Here is a 21,583-nt window from a genome sequence, read left to right on the forward strand (position 1 = left end):
ACTAGACACATCGGTGGCTAACGTATTATCTCACTCGTAATTGACGATTCTTGGATCACGTCTTTACCTTTACGCTGTGTCGATGAAGGCACTTGAAACCAAGACAGAATTTGTGGTATATGGTAAGGTTACTACATAAGGTACTCAGAAAAGACGAAACGGAACAGGTGAAACAGGTAAAACTTTGGTGGGAACTCTCTTGGGAAGCGAGTTGGCGGCGCTAAGGCCGGTTACCTGATGGGGATTTATCAGGTTTGACGGTGCCCGCAGGATCCCAGACCTTCGGACCAGGAGGCGTGTACTTGTCGAAGGGGATATAAATGTTGAAGAACAACCCCGGATTGTCGTACGTATACCCCCTGTTGAAGTCAAAGTCCTGATCCGGCAACGCCTCCCCGTTCCCGCCCGTCACCTCGACCTGCACACAGCTGGGGTACAGCTCGGCGCCGCGGCCCGGGTTGGTGTCGCCGCGGAAATCGGCCTGGTGCAGCGCCACCAGCTCCTGGCGCACGAGGTACTTGCCCGGCGCGAGCTGTGCGGGCAGCGAGAAGTCGACCTTGCCGCCGTTGGCGATCATCTTAATGGTCGCCCACTTGCCGTTCTCGAACCCTTGCTCCGCCAGCTTGGACCAGATGGGCCCCGCGCCGTTGCCCTCGGTGTAGGGCGCGATGTAGGTCAGGATGGCGCCCTTGTGCGACGGGTCGAGGATATCGTTGGGGTCGTCCGGGTTGAAGTGGAACCACCGGAACGAGAGCTTGTCGCCCGCGGAGGCTTTGACGAACTCCGGCGCCGGCTTGCCGCCGTTGGTGTTGCACACGATGTTGGGGTCCTTGAGGTCGCGCAGCGGGTCATTGGTCGCCGGCGAGCGGATGTACTTGTTGCGCCCGTCGCCTTGGTCTTTGCCGTTGACAAACACGCCGAACATGGTGGCGTGCGCGGATACCGTCCCGGCGAGTGCCAGGGCGAGCGCCGTGGTGCGGAGCAGCATTGTTTAGCTCGAGAGAAAAGGGGAGTACTTGGGGGTGATGAGTGGATATTGAAAAGGGGCATGATCGCCGCCTTGAGGGTTCTACAAGGGCCATCTTATATTTCCTGGCTACCCAGCGGGTGCGGTTGGGGGCGACGTTCATGGCGCCTCCTTCCAAGGCCACATTGGCCTCTAACCTGCGTTCTGTGCCCATGATGGTGCGAGGTCCAGCGCTTGCTAAGCGCGGCGGGTGCTTGGGGGCCATGGCCGCTGAAGTCGGATGTGGATCTAGGCATGTTTAGTGGTAGCGTTTGGGCGGCCTTGATTCTCCCGACCAGATTTATGACCTTGGCCAGACTGGCGAGGGTTTCAAGAGTGACTTCAGATGATGATGTTGATTTACAGGTTCTCCAGTTTGCGGGGCCGGCAGTATGGTCGCCCTGGGTCTAGATCTGAGATCCGTGTGGGACCCTGGCCCCGCCAACACGTTAAAACTCCAAGGCCGCGCAACACGGCTGAGATTACATACCGGTACCTAGGTAATCGGGGTGACACGGCCCTGCTCCGAGCTGCGTAGTGTATTCCGTACTCAGCTCTACTGTCAAGGTCACAAGCGTTATTGTCTTAATTACCTAACTGATCTGATCAGCATAACGAACAGAATTTCCGATAGCGATACCACATACCCGTATTTTAGCAGCACTTACATACAGTAATCCCGTATACACATACGCGGAGTACAAGTAATTACCGACGCTACCGTAGCTTCATTCTATTCATACGGAGACCATACCGTGTTACAGTATGGTATTGTTCGCAGTTGTATGTAATATGTAATATCTTGGAGACACATGCTTTCCTGCAACGCCACTCCTTCACTCAACAAAAGAACATGAATCCTAGTCGCCATTGCGCGAGTACGAAGCTGCATGTCACTTTGACCATTTGTTCGAGAATGCATGTATAGACTGACGTCCAGATGGTGGTGGGTACGTTTATGTTCATGGGGTTGCCTAACGCGGAGACGGATGGGTTTATGACTATTGTGCCTCGGAAAAGGGGGGCCGGCAGAGAGAGGCATTGGAGTGGTCGTGGCGATGTACACCGCGGATATGGGGGCACTGAAGAGGGATGTTGTGTGGAATGACTACCTCGTTTGATGAGGGTACAATACCTAGCCAAAGACAGCACACCTTCCGTCTCGTAGGTATCCAATGCTAGCCAACCCGGTAATATTCTCTCTACGCCATTTTCGTTCGTATACGTCCAGCTACGGATATAAAGCCTATGGAGGAGCCAAGGCCCACATCCCGGGAACCGAGCCTGGGAATATCATACCAATTCGTGAGCGGGGAATCACTGCCAAAGCAAAGACGCCGTGCCACCAACGCCTAGAGCACACCAGTCCCGTGGCGAAACACGGACATATCCAGACAATTTCTCCGTCTCTCATCACTGCAGCACTCGGTCGCAGACCAGGAGCGTCCTCCGAGGAAGCGGAGCTCGGAGAGCGTCACACCTTAGAACTCTCCATCACCTCCACCTCCGAGGACCCCAGCCGCCCACAACCCAACCAAGCCCCACCAACTGACCTTCCAGCCTCTCCATAACCCATCCAGGCCCTGACCGCGCCGATAGACCGTCTCGGCCACCGTCGCTGTCTTCCCCTTCTTCGCTGCCGCCGATTTTGGACCCGCAGAAGTAGGCACAGCATGGGAGCCCTCCTCATAAACGATGCTGTACATAGTCCCTACGACACCATCATACCGCCCAAGGGGCACAACAGCCTCCAGCTCGACGGCCGGCTTCTCGTCAAGCCTCCTTCCTCCCCCGACCCCAGGCCCTTCCAGCGACCTGAGGTACGCCGGTGAGGAGAGGACGGCGACCTGGCCGCGGCGCAGAACAGTCTCGAGCGGGAGCTTGAGCAGCAGCGCCACGGTGGACGAGCAGAACTTGGCGATGGAGAACGTGGTAGGCGCCAACTCTGGACTAATCATGAACTGGGAGCGGAGGACGAGCGGGGTCGAGAGGGTCAGCAGCGGGTGAATGAGCGAATGCAGGATGGTCGGCACGGCGAGGGAGGACGGGCAGAGGTATGATGGCAGGCTGCGGAGTGTCGAGAGGGTGCGCCGCGAGGCCCGCGAGGCGGTGGAAGTTATTACCAACCTGGTGGGAATCAAATATGTTAGTTGGGTATGGTGAAGTATATGATTCGGGCACGCTCACTCACCGGGTGCGGACTAGGTCAAGTGGAGCGAGGATCAGCCCTGTTGTGACGGCGGCCGCGGCAGCGACGAAGAGGGAGGCCCAGGGGTAAGGTGAGGCGAGATCGACGAGTCTGTCGGTGTCGGTTTTAACGCCCAGGTCCGGGACGTTGAAGAGAGCGCTCAGCAAGCTGCGGGACCAGTTTTCGAGCAGGGATTGGAGTACCGAGTAAATGAATGTTGCGTTTGACCCCTTCCACACGCCCCAGGCGCCTTCTCTCTGCCAGAGCTGCGCGATCACCTCTAACACCGAGTCCGGCGTGCGTATGGCCAGTTGGTGAGCCAGTACTGCCCTGTTTGGCACTCGTGACGGCTGTGGAGACGGATGTCTCTGGCTTCTCGGCCGCCTAAGCGTAGGGGATGGTGCTCGGGGTTGATGTGAGGTGAAGAAGGCCGACTCATCCACGTCGGACTCAGAGTCGGAGGGAGTATGCTGACGCCTTGTTAGTCGAGGAACATCCCCGTGGGGTGGGTGGGCTCTCACCTCGTCACGCATGCTCATCCTCTGGCTAGCCTGTCGTAGCCTGGCCTCCTCGGCTGCCTCTGCCGCCGCCGCCAACCCTCCGACGTCATCCTGGGCCCGCACTTGCATGATGGTCTTGGCGACCTCGAAGGGTTGCGCCATGAGCACCGACGTGTACTTCCATAGCAACTCGTCCAACACTTCCTTGATGGTTTGCACAACTGACGGCGAGGGCTCGGCAATATAGTCTTTGTAGTCGATGTCGGAGAAGATATCGCGAGCCTTGGAAGCGTATCTCCCCGTTGAGTTGGACTGGGCGAAGGCCCGTGGACCCGGCGTTGGGAGCGCTTCGGGCGGCTCCCCGATAGACGGCGGAATGTAGTATGGTCTGAGGGGGTTAACCCCGTCGTTGTGGCCGGCCATTATGTCCTTTTTGTGCGCAGGACCATGGTATGACAATACAGAGAGGGCTTCCGGCTGTCCCTGTGCAAAGGGTTTGGGGAGCTACAGGTGGGGAGAGCTTGGTGGAGAGCTCAGTGACGATTTTCAAGCTTGCACTCAAATCACTTGTGGAGGGGACGCCCCGAAACTTTCAACCACCACCCATGCGCCAATGCGCAATGCCACTTATTGCATGGGCGGGGCTCCGATAAGCACAAAAGCAATTCACGCATACTAACGTTAATCCGTACAGACGGGTACCAAAAGCCACGATGAATTTCCTCTCTACGGAGCTATCGGAGCTGGGTTCGCTTCTGATCGGTATTCCAGTCATCTCGATGAATTGAAGCTGCAGGGTCGTTGGAACGATTTGCAAAAGATCGGGAGTCATATATTCCAAGTCCGACAAGGGGTGCGGTTTGTCTGTTTGTCTCAGTTGCAGGTTCAGACGGGTGGCTGTTTGCTTTTCGCGCTCCCGCATTGGCAGCTTTTAACTCCGCTTCGCTCTCACATTCCAGCCTCCGTTGAGCAGGGCTCTCCGTCGAGTCTCCGCCCTGATTCCTTCCCGGCCCAGACGCCGCCGATATGTCGATTCCCAGACTGCTTGCTCGGACAGTCCCGAGTTTAAGGCTTGCCCGGGAGCGCACTGGCGCCTCCGTTGCGCGGCATGTGCGAAGTTACACAATAACCAGCGCTGCCAGCCGGTCTCCCCGGCCCCGCGTGCGCCACTCGCCGTGGTCGACCCCATCACAAACACGATCCTTTTCCGCCTCGCCCGCCGTTTTGCATGGCCACATCGACCCTCCAAAGCCAGGTGAAGAGTACGGAGCGTCAATCGCCATCCCGGTATACCGCTTGCGCCGCTGACTGCCCGCCAGGCTCTACGTAACGTTCATCGACAAGGAGGGCGCTGAGCACAAATTTGCCGTGTCCAAGGGCGACAACCTGCTAGACATCGCGCAAGCTAACGATCTCGAGATGGAAGGCGCGTGCGGAGGCTCCTGCGCCTGCTCCACGTGCCACGTTATCGTGATGGACCAGGAATACTACGACAGGATGCCCGAGCCGGACGACGACGAGAACGACATGCTCGACTTGGCGTTCGGCCTTCAGGAGACAAGTCGTCTGGGCTGCCAGGTCGTTATGACGCCCGAGTTGGATGGGCTGCGGGTCAAGTTGCCGGCCATGACGAGAAACTTGCAGTCAAGTGATTTTAAATGAGGGCCGGGATGGCCGGTTTTTGCTCTTCAACTGTCGTTTTGTGCGATAGGGTCAGGGAAAGTATGCATAGATACCAGAAGCACAAACCTGGGCATGGCTTGGGCGTGAATGTGGCTTGGAGGAGTCGTGCCTGATTGGTGCACCTCCAAATCCCTTAGACATTTCTGCATTCGGCAGAGCAATGTACATGTACAATACATACTGTACGACTAGCAGGCATCTCGGGAGGTGCTGTACATAAACAACCAGAGGCTCTGCTCTGAAGATGACAGAGAGTGGTGACGGCAATCCAGACAGAAGGGGTGCGACGTTCATGCCTCCTCCAAACCTCCCTTCTTCAACCCCCCCCCACCGCTCGCAATCAAGTCCAAGAACCCCTTCCGGCTCATCTCAGCCACCTTCTCCTCCTTCCTCTTAACGCCGACAACGCCCTCCCTCCGCGCCGCCCGCTCCGCCTCGGCCGCCTTCACCTGCGCCGCCCGCACGGCATTAAACAGCTTGACCACACCGCGCTGCGCAACCTTGCGCAGCCGCTTCTCCGCCGCCAGGATCTGCTCCGTCGTCTCGGCCCCTTCTTCCGGCACCTCCTCGATTTCGCCCGTCGCCACGTTCAGCGTGCGCGTCGTGCTCGCCACTAGCACGTTGCGCACTCGGCCCTTCTCCATGGCTAGCCGCTTCTGCTCGCGCAGCCGCTTGCGCGCCTTGGCTTCCAGCGCCGAGTCGGCGGCCTGGCGCGCGTGCTCGGCGGCGTCCGCGCTGCGGGCCACGATGGGGTCGGCGCGCCGCGAGGCCGGGAGCTTGGACGACAGCATCTTGGAAATTGAGGTCGCGAAGGCGGCAGGGTCGTTGCGTTTGGATTTGGTGCTCGGCCGGCTGCTGCTACTCTTCCCGCCGCCGGTCTGGGAGGCGTCGCTGTGGCTGGCGGCATCGGACATCCCATCTTCGTCATCGTCATCACCGCCGTCGTCGGCATTTTCCTCGGCAGAGGATGCATCATCCTCTGAGTCGGGGGCGTCTCTGGCGATGAATTGTTTCGCTTGGCTTTCCTTTTCTTTTGGTCTGGATTGCGGTTTCCGTTTTGATGACGGATCCCTTGCTTCTGACGCAGAATCAGAGTTTGAGTCTGAGGCAGAGTCGGCGGAAGAAGCGCCATCGTCGACCTCAATATCATCTAAATCCTCGTCCTCTGAGTCGAGGAGATTGGCGGGCACGCGCGCCCCTTCATCATCGCTGTCGGACTCGTCGGAGCTGCTGTGGTATGCTGCTATTTTCCTTTGCTTTTTGGTCGGCCGTACCGTGCGGCCCTTGGGACCGTCGTTGAAAGAGCGCTTTCTAATTGATGAGCCGGCCATGGTGTGCGGTCTGTCACGCAGTTCGATTCGCTTGTGATTGTGGAACTGTGAGCTTGACGATTTGCCAGGACAGACGGCTCCCCGAGATTTTTGGCGGTGAGAGCGGGCAGATCGCCTGCCCCGCAACATGACCGGCAGGGGTCACAAAGGTGGGGCGGTGGCAGGGGTCTTAACCTTAATTCAACACCTTCACTCTGCCGGTCTGCAGGTTCGAGGTTGGTGTAAGACTCGTGTTATTTGTTGACGGAATGTGTCGACACATCTCAGTTTTGAGGTGGAAGTTAGTCCTACTCGTGTTTCCCGAGGTTTCTACATCTAGAATCATCTCCAGAGGCAGAAGGCTGGAGCTGCAAGGGACAACCTCTTGAATAACAGGTTCACGACTAGACACTAACAGCCCAATAATAACTTCGGTAGGTATATCGAGATTTGATTGTATTGACCTTGTATTCAATCCTGCCAGCCATCCAAATCATCGACAACGAGACATCCAAGTCGATAAACAGAATCATTGATTATCCTCGACATAAACCGCCGTGGCAATTCGCATACGCTTGCCCACCACCAAGATAGGAATAGTAAGTAATGCAAAACCGCCCAGTATCCCGCTAAAACCACAAAAAGGAACTAAGTACCCGTCACGCTCCACCCACTGTGCCACGAAAAATGTCCAGGCGAAGGGAATTAGGCCGCGGAGGATGCAAATCATCACAAAACAATCGCTCGCCAGGTTGTCGTACGCATCAATCAGGTAGCCGAACCAGATGGACGGCACCTGCGCGAGCGCGAACGCCAGCATGCCGTAAGCACACTCTAAGCCGATCCACTGGTACCGCCCGGGATACTGTGCGCAGAACCCAAAGACGAGCAACCCGCCCGTGCCGATCAGCAGAGCTGGCACCATGAGCACGAGCCTCGACTCGGGCTCGGCATATCCGTAGTCTTGCTCGTGCGCTCGCTTCTTGAGCTGCCGGTCCGCGAGCAGGCCGGTACAGAAACCGCCAAGGATGATGCCCACCAGCGCGCCGACGAAGAGGAGGCCCGCGTTTTGGCCCCACCGGTACGGCGGTAGTGAGAGGATCTGTGGGCCGACTGTCGAGATGACCGCCACGCCGCCGACTAGGCCGCCGTATTGCAGCATGATCACCCATACTGCCGGGAGTCGAAGGGTTGACCAGGGCTTCCGGAGTTGATACCACACCTTGCCTCTGTAGTGGCCGAAGCGAATGGAATCAGCGAAGGTGTAACGTGGGTGCTCCGACCTTGGCGCTGTGCGGACAGTGCTCCTCGTACTGCTTGGGCCCATTTCAATGATTGTCTGGACCGGTCGCGGGTGTCCGTCCCACTCGAGCCTAATACTGTCTCTTTGCCACCGTTGGCGCCACGAGACTGGTCGAGGTTGCGCACCTGGTTCTAGCGCCGCCGTGCTCCCTGAGAGGTCCTCGTCCGAGTTGGTCGAACCGTACCACGGCATCCCTTCCGTTGAGGCACCAGAAGGGGCCGGCTCCCACTTGAATATCGACGGGATCGTAAGCGTCATGGATGGGAGGCTTCCGAGGCTCAATCGCCACGAAGCGGACGAAAGCTGTGAATACGCCGGATTGTAGGCGATTGGTAGCTCTCGGATACTACCCGGCTCCGGGACGGTGTCGAAGATGCGAGAGAACCGTGGGATGTTTCTCTCGGTCGGCAGAGATGGCCGGGGACGGTCGAACATGGTCTCCGGGACGAGGAAGACGGCACATGCGAAGGCTGCCCCGGCGAGGTACGTCGCGATGAGGAACTGCGCGAACCAGCCGAGGTCATTGGCCACATAGCCACCGGTAATGCCTCCGACTACCGAGCCGCTGGCCAATGATGCCGTGTAGAAAGCCTGTGAAAGTGTGTTAGCAAATTCCACGATTGGGTTGTTTTAAGGGTTCAGGTGACATACCATCCAGCCTCCGCGCTCATGCACGAAGAACAGGTCTCCGACCACAGCCGGCACCACCGTCTCGGAGGCAGAGCTTCCAAGTCCTTGGAAGACCCTGATGATCAGGGTCGTGGTGAAGCCCGACAGCCCGATCCCGCAACCGGTGGCCACAAGCAAAACAAACGTCGACGCGACAAGGACGAGGCGCCGCCCAACGATGTTGGACAGAGGAACCCAAAACACGTTCCCAAGTCCGACAGCAAGTACGTTGAACTATTCAACTTGTCAGCAACTACATACACGGCCACCGGGGGGGAAGGGTTGGCGACGTACTGCAACCAACTGCATCAGGTCGTGGAGCGGCCTGCGGTCGCGGTGGAACTCGCAGTTCCAGAGCGGCAGGGCCGGCGCCATCGACGCCGAGATGTAGTTGGCGACGAAGGCGTACATGGCCAAGCTGGCCATGCACGCCCCTTTTCGCCAGCGGGACCAGGTCAGCGGGTCCGCTGGCGATGTCGTTGGAATCGGGTAAAGATTTACCCGATCCTCGTAGCGGTAGCGGCCGCCGTCGTTGCCGCCGACCTCGTGGACGCTGTGGTCCACGAGGGCAACGGTGCCCGGCGGCGAGGCGTCCTTGACCGCCTGGCGGGTCAGCCCGAAGGCGTGCCGCCAGCCAGAGCCCGTCGTCGTCGTCATGTTAGAAGTATATAAAAAATTATCTCTTATTAAAATTAACATTGAAAATTCGAAAAAGTTTGACACGACGAAAAGAATATCTCGTGATTATAGTAGTATGCTTGTATTTATATCACGAGAACTCACGCACATGAGGTCACCATTGGATGATACTAGTAGGGTGGTGAGGGTAGCCTGTGAATTGTGCACGGCACTGGGCTGGTGTGGCAAACCATGGCTCCCTGTGGCCTACCTAGGTTACAGGTAATCGGACGATATAGGTTCGACGACGTCACTGGCACACTCCGCCCGGGCCTTCGAGTTCGGGAGGCGAATCCAGTTCAAGCGATCACGATCGAGAGGTCATCTGGCACCTTCGTCCGAACTAGAAGGGGCCGAAGCGCAGATTCAGGTGGCGAGTTCCCTTTTGAATTCTAAGACAAAGACCCCATCCCAACTCATGTGCCACGACTGCCAAGTACTAGTAGTAATCGGGGCAGCAACAGCCCGTTGACGAGCGTAGCGGTGTGGGAAAGGGGGGCAATCGAATGACTTGAAAGCAAGTGAGGTCTCTTTAGGCTCCAGACCTCTTCGGCATGGGGGAGACCTTAGGTTCGCTTGGCGACGCGAGTACAATACACATACACGCCGATACATAGTTGCTCACTATTGCCTTCCATCCCTTCCTGTTTAACCTTTTGATCTGTGACCAGCACGGGGAAGCAACCTGGTCACATGGGCTAGCACTGCCCCTTACTGAAACGGCGCCGTGACCACGGTAGTAGCGGACTTAGTAGTAGTACATCGATTGAGCTATGAACTGGATTCCTCCAATTAATCTACAAGTTACAACTGGGACACCAGGCTATCACGTCCCCACGCCGCCGGATTCCTGTCGGTCGTGGCAGTCATTGGTGAGGGAGGGGAGTGTTTCCATCCCTGTCTACCCTCGGCAGAGAGGGAGGAGGGCGACAGAGGCGCAGGGGAAGATGTCCGATTCACTTCTGCCTCGCTGCTCCGATTGCCATTCCTGCCATTCACAACCGGTTCGCTCCCCGGCAGCTCGTGGAGGCCGCCCGGATTCTCCGCCACGCGAGGTAGCGGGCCCTTGATCTCGTTCCCGTCAAGCTCGGTGTCTGGTCTGACCAGCGTATCGCGGCCATCCAGCTCCGGCGTGGATGAGTTGGCGGTACTACTGTCGCGCAGTCCGCTTGATGCCGGTCTGGCGTATTCGGCTGTCGATCGGGACCTGGTGGCCGATACATCGGCCGCCGAGAAGGGCACCGACGAGTCTTGCGTGGAGTCGTGGCGAGCGGAGGGCGAGTTGAAGACGGGGCCTTTGAGGACGGCTTCGTCGGGCGACGGCGGATCCCTTTTTGCGGCAGCGGCGAAACCGGCGCCCAACCACTTCCTTCGGTAGCGGAGGATGATGATTGCGGCGACGATGAGCACCACGACCACGGCGCCGACGACGATGCCGGCGATGGCTCCGGCGCTTAGGCCCGAGCCGCTCGAGAAACCGTCGCCCGGGTCCCCCGAGTTGCCCGAGTTGCCCGAATCCGAGTCCCCGGGTGTAATCGTGACGATGGTCGCCGTGGCGCCCTGGTTCCATTCGCACGCCGATACATTGAATACCTTGCGCTCGTAGTCGACAGAGAGGTAACTGAGTGGCAAGAGAGTTACTGAGTTAGCAGGATTGCCAGGGAGAGCTGCAAAGCTGTACTCACGCCTCCTGTAAAAAGGTCCGCCCGAGCGTGTACTGCGCCGAGCTGTTGGCCCGCTTCAGGGGGAAGTAGTGAGTGGTGTTCTCCACGAGAGGGTTGCGCGCCGTGAGGTCGAAAGCCGCGTAAGGGAGAACTATCGTCACTGTATCGCCCCCTGACTTTACGTCGGACAGCCTAAAGGACACTTGGGCATTCGAGTCGAGCAGCGCGTTCCGGTGCGTCTCGTTCACCAAGTATAAGCCGGATTCGCTATCGAGGGTCAGCCCGAAGGCCGCTTCGAAGGCATCACAGACATCGGCGGGGAGCCAGAGATTCGGATCTGTCGAGTCGATCATGATGTCGATGGGATCGGAGAGCAGAGTAGCAGAGGTCGATCCGCTGTAGCTTATTGACTGAAGAGCGACGACCAGGTCCCGGGTGATGTCGTCTGCCATGGAAAATGAGACGGTGTTCTCCCTGAACCGGGAGGTGTCGTATCCCGAGAATATTAGCTGGCCGTACACTTGCTTCAGCCCTGTTCGGGTCATCAAAGCTCTGGATTAGAGGGGCTCTGGTAACGTGTAGGTCTAGGTGTTCAGTCAGCCGGTTACTCACGATATTTAGCGCCTGCCGTGTAGCTCCAGCTGAGGCTTGGGATTTTCTTCTTCTCTTTGAGCGTGGTGAGAAATGACGGCGATGAGAAGTTGCCTAACGAGGTGAAGTTCAACGGCTGAGGATTGATTCCGAATATGCCACTAGACGCATTTTTGGTGTCAAATCTTCTCATCTTACAGTGTCTGTATGTGTGAAACCAGCAGGCTACATACAGGTAGAACGGCTCGGGTGTCGCGATCCCGGCGACAGTTTGGTTGCTGATATTCGGTCCCGTGAGCCCAATTCCCAAATGGTCAAGGCCATACTGAGCCCTCTGGTTGTACCCGAGATTCGCCTCGAGCCCGACACCGTCTTGGTTGATTCCGTAGAAGCCGATCTCATGCCATGTCGACGAGTGATTCGGGTTAAATAAGTTGCCGCGCGACACAGCGCAATCTGGAGGCACGGTCTCGAATACCGAAGTCGAGCATGCCTGGTCTGCAAAGGGGACAAATGAAAATGGCGAAGCAGTAGAGACGAGTACTCTGATGTACTGCTCCGGCTGGCCAACGCGGATGTCAAATGTGCTCCACGGCCCGTCATTGCCTTCGCTATATCCCTAGGTTAGTAATGGGACCACCAACCAAGCAGGAGTCCGAGGGAAGGCGAATTCACAAGTATTGGCTCGCGGGGATCACGAGAGGTCCCGGGTTAATATCATCATTCCGCGCAAAGGAGTTTGCGATGAGAACGGCGACCACCCAGAGCATCGCAGTGAAATGCATCTTGAGCGAGTGCCATGCAAGTGGTACAGTACACAAAACTACTGTATGTTGTTGCCAGTAGTGCCGCTAGTTCATTGGGAACATCGCAATAGTTTACAGGGAAGAAGGAAGACGAGCATTCGCATTCGTAGAATCGTAGCGACCTCATTCCAAAATCACTTTAGATATTGAACTATTTCCTGATCTTGGAAGAGACTGCACCCTGTTGCTTGCAACATGGTACATAATGCGACGTCCTCTTCATTGAGCGTGGCGTGCTCGGCGAGCAAAGCCGCCAACGCCAGCCACATCATGATCTCCAGGAGACAGGGGTAAGACCAAGGTTTCGCTCCCCATCCACACGTCACTCCGCAGCATCTCGTTCCAAGCTCCAATCCTGTAGTATACCCCTACTATTGCCCCGCCGACCAATAAGATAAACAACCAAACTTTGCTTCCCCTTCTGGCCCTTTCCCAACGTTCCTGAATTGGTGACAGCTGCGTCATTGCAAGAACCTGATGCCAATTCGGGAAAGTCCCCCAAAATCCAGGAACCGGACATTGACAGAAACGTGGCGGCCAACGATGCCTGCAATAGTTAGCAATGCTGTTATAAACAAGAGAGAACCCGTCCCCGCGTGTACAATGAAGTTGGATGATCGGTGAAGTCTGTCCATAGGTTGTCCGAGGCTTCAAGCATCGCTGCTGCCCTGACACTCGTTCAACTCACCACTGTGGGTGATAAGTTTGATAACTTGCAGGTTGTGGAAGTCGCAACCATGCTCTCCACGCTACCAACAATAGCAGCCACGCTTGGGCTGCTCACCCAAGCTGTGAACGGGTGGCGAGAGAAGCGTATGTAGCTGAACCTCCTGTGTAATTGGCATGGCGAACGGATTGAACTGACGGACAACCCCCAAGCCCAACACGCTCACTCATCTGTTTCAATTGATTGCGACAGTTCGGCGATCCACGACTTTGTCACAGTCTACAACACGACGACAGTGGAAATCACTCACTGGGTCGCTGTTACCGTCAACACGACACACATCAACACCGTCACCGTCGACGTGACGCAAACGGCTTTGGCGACGGTCACAGCCACCGACACCGACTCGGTGACTATCACAAACTCGACGACCATCACCAACACGGCAACAGACTCGGTCACCATTACAAATTTAACGACCATCACGGAGACAGACTCGGTCACCATCACCAATACGGATTCCGTGACGACCACCGAGACGGATTCGACAACCGTCACCAACACAACGTCTGTGACCACTACTGAGACAGACTCGACGACCGTCACCAACACCGAGACGGACTCGGCGACCGTAACAAACACCTACATCGACTCCACCACCATCACGGAAACCGATACCACCACAGCCACCGTGCCCACGACGACATACACCACCCGCACGATTTTCTCGACGACATATGAACCATGTCCGAAGTTCTGCAGCATGTACGTTTTTTTTTTCGCTCCTTCCTTTGATAAGTACAATGTTTCAATGATCTCCCTAACACGAAATCTGCAGCTCCGCGGACACGGTCAGCCTGTACTACTGGCCCACCAACAAGCCATACACGTATCCGGCCACCTATTATGACAGGAAACTGAGCTACACCTTCACCTCGCCCTCGGTGTACATGCTGATCCCTACGGCAGTCGGGATCAACAGCGCAAACCAGACGGCCGGCCCGCAGACAACGAGCTGGATCCTCCCGCTCGACCTGTACGACGTCTCGACCATCTTCGCGGGGACCAGCACGCGGCAGCTGACGCTCAACGACCTGGGCACCAACTGCCCGCAGACGGTCGACCCGACGGCCATCGCCAGCCTGCCGACAGAGTGCAACCCCGTGCTCGCGGCGCCGACCCAGGTGCGCAAGTGGGCGTACCCGTGCAACGCCTGCGGCCGCTTCGGCATGGTCGACCCGCCCTACGCCGTGCCCACGCTCACGGGTGGGCTCGTGATCGAGCCGACGACGACCAGGGCCACCACGTGGCTGGAGGGGCCTAGCTCGGCCATCCCGTCATCGGGCACCGTGGGAACGGCCGCGCCGAGCCCCGTTACCAGCGTCCCTGCTCCGACGGGGACGGGGACGGGGACGGGTACGGGTACGACGACGCTGGCTGTTGTGCCGGGGACCGACACCGACACGCATACGGCTACCGGTGTTCCGGGCTCAGCTTCGACAGATGTGCCGAACTCTTCGGGCACTTTCACCGAGACTTATACCTCCACTTACACCTCGACCTTCACTGGCAGTGTGCCAGATCCGGCTTCTACCGGTGAGCAGGGCTCGGCTCCTACTACTACTACCGCGAGTACAGCTGGTGGTGCCAGGCTTGCAGTTGGAGAGGGGGTTGGAATGTGGTTGGTATCAGTTGGGGGTGTTGTTATTGCGACGTTTTGGCTGTAAAGGGGGTGTTGATACACTGATACTTTTTGAACTAGACAGCGAGTGCAGAGATTGCAATGGCCTTCTCTTCATCTCGAAGTAATAATCAGTTGTTATTTTAGATACCATTTTAGAAAAGGTCTTATTTTAATTGTAAAGGTACATTGAGAAATGACTGGTTGGTTGCTTGCAAGAAGAATCAATGGTTGTACGGGTTGACCATTGAGTATAGCCTATCGACCCCATCACCTACTCTTCCGTTCCATCCCTCTCCTGAGGTAGGCAGGCGTCCGGTATTGTATGCTGCCGTTGTTGGCCTGGCGAGCCCAGAGACGGACTGGTCACAGTCATGGCTGGGAGTCTGGGACCTTGGAAAGCAAATCTCCCCGCACAATGAACTTAATGAATCAAGGCGTTAAACCCGGAAACCCCCCTCTCGGGATTCCGAACATGTACCAAGCGAACTGCTACCTAGGACCACATTTAATATTTTCCCACCATATTTACCGGCCGCCTGGGATGATGCGCCCCAATAAACTTGTGCGATCGACTGCGCTACTATGATCACCCGTCTTGGCATAAAGGTGGTTGATGATGCATGCAACATGCAGGCAGCAGGACTGGTACAAGGCGATGGATATGACGGATGATGGAGAGGAGGATTATATAGAGACGCTCCTTTGCTACTAGGCGTCTTTCGTTCCCAGAACCACCTTTGCTGCAGCCTGGCATTCTCTAAGAAGTCTCTCTCTCTGTGTATATATTGGCAACCCCCACAATGCGGTTTACACCCGGCCTGACTCTGTCTGCCCTGGCCGGAGCAGCAGCGGCCGCCAACTCTACGTACTACAACCCGGTGCTCCCCGGCTGGCACTCGGATCCGTCGTGCGTGCAGGTGGAGGGGACCTTCTACTGCGTGACGTCCACCTTCATCTCGTTCCCCGGCCTGCCCATCTACGCCTCAAGGGACCTGATCAACTGGAAGCACGTCAGCCACGTGTGGAACCGCGAGTCGCAGCTCCCCGGCTACAGCTGGGCCACCACGGGCCAGCAGCAGGGCATGTACGCCGCCACCATTCGCCACCGCGACGGCGTATTCTACGTCATCTGCGAGTACCTCGGCGTGCCGGGCAAAGACGCGGGCGTGCTCTTCACATCCACCAACCCGTTCGACGACGCCGCCTGGAGCGCCGCCCTCACCTTCGTCGCACCCAAGATCGACCCAGACCTCTTCTGGGACGACAATGGCGACGGGAAAGTCTACGTCGCCACGCAGGGGATCCAGCTGCAAGAGATGGACCTCACCACCGGCGCCATGGGCCCCGCGATCGCGCTCTGGAACGGCACGGGCGGCGTCTGGCCCGAGGGACCGCACCTCTACAAGCACGGCGGCTACTACTACCTGCTGATCGCCGAGGGCGGCACGGCAGAGGACCACGCCGTCACCATGGCGCGCAGCACGTCCGTCACGGGACCTTACACGCCGTGCCCGCACAACCCGCTGCTCACGAATCGCGGCACGCAGGAATACTTCCAGACTGTCGGCCACGGCGACCTCTTCCAGGACACCGAGGGCAACTGGTGGGGCGTGGCGCTCGCTACCCGCTCCGGGCCGGAATACAGGGTCTACCCCATGGGCCGCGAGACCGTGCTGTTTCCCGTGACCTGGAACGACGGAGACTGGCCTGTCCTGCAGCCCGTCCGCGGCAAGATGTCTGGCTGGCCGCTGCCTCACCAGACGAGAGACCTGCCAGGCACGGGGCCGTTTAACTCGGACCCGGATGTATACGATTTCAAGACGAGAGGGGGAGCGATCCCGCGGAACTTGGTGCACTGGCGGGTGCCCCGCGACGGTGCGTTCGAGGTGACAACAAGCGGGCTGCGGGTGGTGCTGGGGCGTAATCGGCTGGATGGGTGGCCCGGGGGCGACGAGCCGGCTGCGATGGCGGTTTCGTTCATTGGGCGGCGCCAGACGGACAGTCTGTTTCGGTTTAGTGTCGACATCGAACTGGATCCGACCGCGCACGGTCAGGAGGCGGGTGTGACCGCGTTTCTGACCCAACAGGCGAATGTGCAGCTGGGCGTGGTCCTTGTGGAGGGGCAGCTGAAGTTCAGGTTTAACGCGTCGGGTGAGGTGACAGAGAAGGCGGTGCCAAAGGGGTGGGCGGGCAGGGCGATTAGGATGGAGATCCAGATGGCCAAGCCGACCGAGTATGTCTTCTCAGCTGCGCTAGCATCTCATCCCAAGACGAAGGTTGAGTTGGGCACGGCATCGGCAGAGCTGTTGAGCGGCGGGTCAGGGTCGTTCGTCGGGACCTTGATCGGGGTCTATGCAACCTGTAACGGAGCTGGCCAGGGAATTGACTGCCCCGCGGGGACACCGAGTGCGTACTTCACGAGGTGGCGGTACACAGGGGGCGGCCAGTTCTATACCGAGACCGAGACCGTTCCTCGTCGTGGAAGTGCCAGAAATCTAGAAAGGGTAGAGGTGACAAGGGCCGAGCAGGAGGGAGTGCGCTAAGTGTGTCAGGGTTGTGTACGGTAGTGTGCATGATTCCTTCCTTTATTGAAGCATATTGTACAATATAGGGTTCAGAAACCCATTCTAGTTTCTACCGTTTCTTAACGGCTCGCAAATCCCGCAAACTGCTCCAGCGGCTGGACCTCGAGAGGAGCAGCAAGGTTGCCTTCCTGCTTCTCAATCTCAATGAGCCGGGCCAGTGCAGGACTGGTCTTGTGCGTCTCAAATGCAGCCTCGTCGGCATATCTGTCACCGGTCAGCATCCACATTTGTAAAGTGTTCTTTTTCTTTTTCTTTTCTTCTCTTCTTGGTTTAGGAACATACACCTCCCACACAACGATCGTGGGCGCCTCAGCGGTTCCCGTCCGGAACCACTGGTACTTCAGCGTGCCCGGCTCATTCTTCTCGACCTCAGTCGCCACTTCTTTGGCGATTTCCTCAACCTTTGTTTCTCATTAGCACATCTTTCGCGTCGCGACCCAGGGTCCCCGACAGTCCGACTCCCACCGTCCCAGAGGCTAGGACGCTAGGTACGTACCCGCGCAATTCGGTCCGCCTTAGGGGTAATAATGGCGAGGATGTGGAACGGCATGGTGTAGGTGAGTGTCACAAAGTAACAGCTATATGATAGTATGACAATCAACGAGGTCCAACAATAGTGAAACGTAGAAACATCGCAATCGGAAGGCCATTATGTCGCTCCGCTTTTCGTCGACCTAGACGCGGACCCACAGGGCGAAGGACGGAACTCTCGGAAGGATCGGGCGCTTGCGAAAGATACGCTAGGCATTGTAACCGCGGATCACCTCATCACGATAAGAACACTCAACGATATCGGAAGCTGATGATCGCATGCGTACCTACCTAGGTATTCCGTAGTGCTTACCATGCTCCACTTGGGCTGAATCTCTCCACAGTACCTGCGAAAGTCATGTCGTGTCATATTACTCATATCTAGGCTCTGCAGAAGACCAACGACAGCAAAATGAGCAAATACAGTAGCATGCTTGGACTTCTGTTAGGAATCAGCTCTAGGCATTGCCTTCACTGCGTTATGGATATGCTGGCTGAACTCCGAGACAAGGAGACCGGCAGTTTGTCATGATGTGCTGTCGTGGCAGCACCTAGTTTACATGATGTTTGAACACCACTACGTACGGTAGGTAGTAACCATCTGCAGATGGATATATGCCACCCATTCCCTGACTTTCCAACCTATATCCCTGGGTATCTTCTTCCCCGCAACCCACACCTTGCGGCCTGCCTCATCTACCTCGGTAGGTATCTCATCAACCTAGCCTGTCTAAACCGACGCCGGTAGAGTAGAGAACCGCGCCAGCCGTCTAATCATCAAAACCACATGACCTGAACATAAGAAAACATGGCCCTCCTCCCTCGAATACATCATACCGCCCCGCCAGCGCCCTTCAAGGCCTCGGTGTTCAGCCTCTTGAAGTGACTAAACAAGCTCAAAACGAACGCAACACCAACCGCGCCGATAGCCAGCGCCAGCGCCGTCTTGATGCCCGCCATGTACGCGATCAGGATGCCGGGCACCTGCTCGGGCGCGAACACGTGGCGGATCTGGGTCGCGCCGGTGCCCAGGAGAACGAGCGGGTTGACGTCGGGTGCCGACGTCGCGATCCGGTTGAGCATGGTGTTGATGAAGGCCGACTGCGCGGCCGAGACCCAGAAGGCGCCGCCCACGGTTTGGAAGACTGCGGGTTGACGACGTATTAGTATCTGACATTTGGCATGTGATGTCGCGGTGTGGCAGAGGATTGGGATTGGTGGTTGGGGGGAAGAGACTCAGGACTCAGGAGAGGCTTACAGAGAACGATGGCGGTCACGGAGGACATGTCATCAGGTGCGGCTGTGGCTTGGCCGATGATGATGGGCACCTGAAACGCGGCTCCCCATCCAAAACCACCGAGGATCTGGTACCCGATCCACTTGCCAGTGCCAGTGCCGATGTCGAGGGTGTACAGCAGGCCGGATCCGATGGTGGCGAGGACAGCTCCGCCGACTGCGACTGGCGCGGCGATGCCGGTGGCCGAGATGAAGCCTCCGGCGACGACGGTCGCCACCGTGACCGCGAGGATCAGCGGAAGATTGCGCACGCCCGAGTCGGTCGGGCTTGAGTTGCCGATGCTCTGGAAATAGATGGGCAGGTAGTAGATGACGATGAAGTACGAGCCTGCGAACAGGAAGCTGAAGATGGACGACACCCACACGTCGCGGTGCCGGAACAGGCGCGGGACGATCATGGACCGCTCCCCGTTGAAGGCCTCCCAGAAGCCGAAGACGACGAAGATGAGCACAAAGCCGACGAGCAGGCCGATGACCGTCGCGCTGCGCCACGGCATGGTCTGCCCGCCGTACTGCAGAGCTAGAATGTACGAAATCACGCCGCCCATCACGAGCGCCGTGCCGACCAGGTCCATCTGCAGGAGCTTCTCCCTGAGCGGGGCGACGACCGGCTTGGCCCCCTTGGGCGTCTTGAAGAACAGCAGGATGATGAGGCCCGACAGACCGCCGATGGGAAGGTTGATGTAGAAGCACCACCGCCAGGTGACGTGGTCCGAGAAGGCGCCGCCGATCAGGGGCCCGATGACCGCGGCAATCCCGTAGGCGGTGCCGATGATGCCCGTGAAGACCGGCCGCTTCTTGGGAGCCGCCGTGAAGGCGATGATGGTGTAGGCGCCCGACCCGATGCCCGCAGCGCCGATGCCAGCAATGGCGCGTCCCACGATTAGCGCCGTCGAGTTGGGTGCCACGCCGCAGATCAAGCTGCCGAGTTCGAAGATGAAGATGGAAATCAAGAAGCTGATCTTCAGCGGGAAGTATTTGAACACCTTGCCCCATGTCGACTGGAAGCCGCCCACGGTCATGAAGAAGGCAGAGCCGTACCACGCGACATCCTCTAGCCCACCGAACTCGTCGGTGATCTTGGGAATTGCGGTTGCCACGATTGTCTGGCTTGGGTTAGTCGCTGCTTCGAGAGAAACCGGGCGTCATGCGGTAGATAAGCGTACCATATCGAGCGACACGAGAAAAATGCTGAGCACCAGAGCCACGACAATGAAAGTGAAGGGCCACCCTGTGGGATAGTCCATGTCGTCCTGTCCCAGAGGCTCCTCCCTGACACTACTAGTACCTTCTGCTGCAGCATCTATCTTCTCGTTTCCTACCGGTGATGCTGCACGAGTACTTTCGCCACTTAAATACGCATCTTGGCCGGGAGCTTGGGGCGGGCTGAGGGTTGATGTTGGACCTTCACTGGAGTTGGGCCGGCTGTTAGGCGGGCGCGCGAGGGTTGAATCTGAGGAGGACCCTAATGGGCTAGGTGTAGGAGACGTCATCTTTCTCTGTTCAAGAATCAATCCAACTGTGGCTAACAGAGTGAGAGATGAGGTGTGATGAGAATCAAGATGATGGGGCCAACACCCGGACGGAGTTCGTGGCGAACCCCAGGAGTTATATACCGGCGAAGCATAATCACACAGTGCACAGACGTTGCTTCCATCTAGGATTCCAGATAGACGAGATCTGGACCGGCCACGTTTGAGTACCGGGGTTCCGTTCGCTACCGCCGGGCTGACCAAGCATGATGGGAGCTATCAGCTATGTCTCCGACAGGGCAAGCTGCCCGTCCCATGCTCATTGCATTGTGCCGTGGACACATTACCGCATCGGTCCGTGTCCGAGCGCCGCTAACGTTGAAGGCCGTATGTCCTTGGGTCCTGTCAGCTTAGCTCAGACTCCTCGGAAAGTTTTCAAACGCCGCTTGTCCATTGGTGACACAGCCACCATGAGCTCGGACATGATATGTGCCCGGGCTGCGGTCTTCACCCTTCAGTGCTGCGGCTGTCATGACGTATCCTGGCCCAATTGGAATCCCCGTTGCGACGGCATGCAAAAGAAGGTTATCGAATGGAGCTTCGGAAATCTCGTTTGACAACCTTGGGACAGCCCGGACAGGGGGTTGCCAATCGCTTGGGACGCAGGGGCCCCAGCCGCATCCAGCTCCTGCCACTGTCCAGGCAGCAAGTTGCCTGTCAAAGGCGCTCAAAGGTTACCAGGTAATACACTAGGTAGCGCGGATCGATTTGTTAAGCTAGCGGGTCTAGGCCGGCCAAAAGTCCCCGAGTAACTCCGGGCCATCGACCGTTTCCTTTGACATGCGCAATGGCGCATGGCCTTTTAGTAATCGCCGGTAAATCCGTCATTCGACAGCTTTGGACTCGTAGCGACGATTCGATATTGATGATGAGCTGCTATGAGAGAGAAC

At 57.5% G+C, this 21,583-nt stretch overlaps 10 protein-coding genes across 10 annotated transcripts; 3 read left to right on the plus strand and 7 right to left on the minus strand.

Moving 5' to 3' along the window:
- Positions 1–97: 97 nt before the first annotated feature.
- On the minus strand, positions 98–1,388 carry B0T15DRAFT_524581 (glycoside hydrolase). Its single transcript, XM_062868779.1, has one exon. It carries the CDS (start codon positions 986–988, stop codon positions 221–223), a length of 768 nt encoding a protein of 255 aa, XP_062724288.1. The 5' UTR covers positions 989–1,388; the 3' UTR covers positions 98–220.
- A 775-nt stretch (positions 1,389–2,163) lies between these two features.
- B0T15DRAFT_410989 (mitochondrial carrier domain-containing protein) lies at positions 2,164–4,250 on the minus strand. The gene is made up of 3 exons (XM_062865387.1): positions 3,716–4,250; positions 3,198–3,664; positions 2,164–3,133 (listed from the first exon to the last, which is right to left on the minus strand). The coding sequence occupies exons 1-3, from the start codon at positions 4,115–4,117 to the stop codon at positions 2,488–2,490; spliced, it is 1,515 nt and encodes a 504-aa protein (XP_062724289.1). The 5' UTR covers positions 4,118–4,250; the 3' UTR covers positions 2,164–2,487.
- A 263-nt stretch (positions 4,251–4,513) lies between these two features.
- Positions 4,514–5,512, plus strand: B0T15DRAFT_109249 (2Fe-2S ferredoxin-type domain-containing protein). Its single transcript, XM_062861476.1, has 3 exons — positions 4,514–4,547; positions 4,654–4,956; positions 5,014–5,512. Exons 2-3 carry the CDS (start codon positions 4,721–4,723, stop codon positions 5,354–5,356), a joined length of 579 nt encoding a protein of 192 aa, XP_062724290.1. The 5' UTR covers positions 4,514–4,547; positions 4,654–4,720; the 3' UTR covers positions 5,357–5,512.
- B0T15DRAFT_109258 (Rrp15p-domain-containing protein) lies at positions 5,336–6,767 on the minus strand. Its single transcript, XM_062861477.1, has one exon. It carries the CDS (start codon positions 6,706–6,708, stop codon positions 5,668–5,670), a length of 1,041 nt encoding a protein of 346 aa, XP_062724291.1. The 5' UTR covers positions 6,709–6,767; the 3' UTR covers positions 5,336–5,667.
- Positions 6,768–6,912: 145 nt separating this feature from the next.
- B0T15DRAFT_429371 (major facilitator superfamily domain-containing protein) lies at positions 6,913–9,316 on the minus strand (the record flags this gene model as incomplete). The annotated part of the gene is made up of 4 exons (XM_062865706.1): positions 6,913–8,003; positions 8,094–8,581; positions 8,642–8,893; positions 8,954–9,316. The coding sequence occupies 4 exons, from the start codon at positions 9,314–9,316 to the stop codon at positions 7,217–7,219; spliced, it is 1,890 nt and encodes a 629-aa protein (XP_062724292.1). The 3' UTR covers positions 6,913–7,216.
- An 825-nt stretch (positions 9,317–10,141) lies between these two features.
- On the minus strand, positions 10,142–11,453 carry B0T15DRAFT_391214 (uncharacterized protein; the record flags this gene model as incomplete). The annotated part of the gene is made up of 2 exons (XM_062864574.1): positions 10,142–10,958; positions 11,023–11,453. The coding sequence occupies 2 exons, from the start codon at positions 11,451–11,453 to the stop codon at positions 10,142–10,144; spliced, it is 1,248 nt and encodes a 415-aa protein (XP_062724293.1).
- Positions 11,454–12,753: 1,300 nt separating this feature from the next.
- Positions 12,754–14,933, plus strand: B0T15DRAFT_524594 (uncharacterized protein). The gene is made up of 3 exons (XM_062868780.1): positions 12,754–13,211; positions 13,278–13,830; positions 13,904–14,933. Exons 1-3 carry the CDS (start codon positions 13,136–13,138, stop codon positions 14,790–14,792), a joined length of 1,518 nt encoding a protein of 505 aa, XP_062724294.1. The 5' UTR covers positions 12,754–13,135; the 3' UTR covers positions 14,793–14,933.
- Positions 14,934–15,228: 295 nt separating this feature from the next.
- B0T15DRAFT_550611 (glycosyl hydrolase) lies at positions 15,229–17,292 on the plus strand (the record flags this gene model as incomplete). Its single annotated transcript, XM_062870255.1, has 1 exon — positions 15,229–17,292. The coding sequence occupies exon 1, from the start codon at positions 15,550–15,552 to the stop codon at positions 17,290–17,292; it is 1,743 nt and encodes a 580-aa protein (XP_062724295.1). The 5' UTR covers positions 15,229–15,549.
- Positions 16,938–18,304, minus strand: B0T15DRAFT_524596 (uncharacterized protein). The gene is made up of 3 exons (XM_062868781.1): positions 17,831–18,304; positions 17,617–17,735; positions 16,938–17,538 (listed from the first exon to the last, which is right to left on the minus strand). Exons 1-3 carry the CDS (start codon positions 17,882–17,884, stop codon positions 17,394–17,396), a joined length of 318 nt encoding a protein of 105 aa, XP_062724296.1. The 5' UTR covers positions 17,885–18,304; the 3' UTR covers positions 16,938–17,393.
- Positions 18,305–18,696: 392 nt separating this feature from the next.
- Positions 18,697–20,654, minus strand: B0T15DRAFT_390424 (major facilitator superfamily domain-containing protein; the record flags this gene model as incomplete). The annotated part of the gene is made up of 3 exons (XM_062864537.1): positions 18,697–19,010; positions 19,124–20,267; positions 20,328–20,654. 3 exons carry the CDS (start codon positions 20,652–20,654, stop codon positions 18,697–18,699), a joined length of 1,785 nt encoding a protein of 594 aa, XP_062724297.1.
- Between the last annotated feature and the right edge of the window lie 929 nt (positions 20,655–21,583).

Source organism: Chaetomium strumarium (genome assembly GCF_033439665.1).
Source record: "Chaetomium strumarium strain CBS 333.67 chromosome Unknown B0T15scaffold_2, whole genome shotgun sequence".
NCBI classification, from domain to species: domain Eukaryota; kingdom Fungi; phylum Ascomycota; class Sordariomycetes; order Sordariales; family Chaetomiaceae; genus Chaetomium; species Chaetomium strumarium.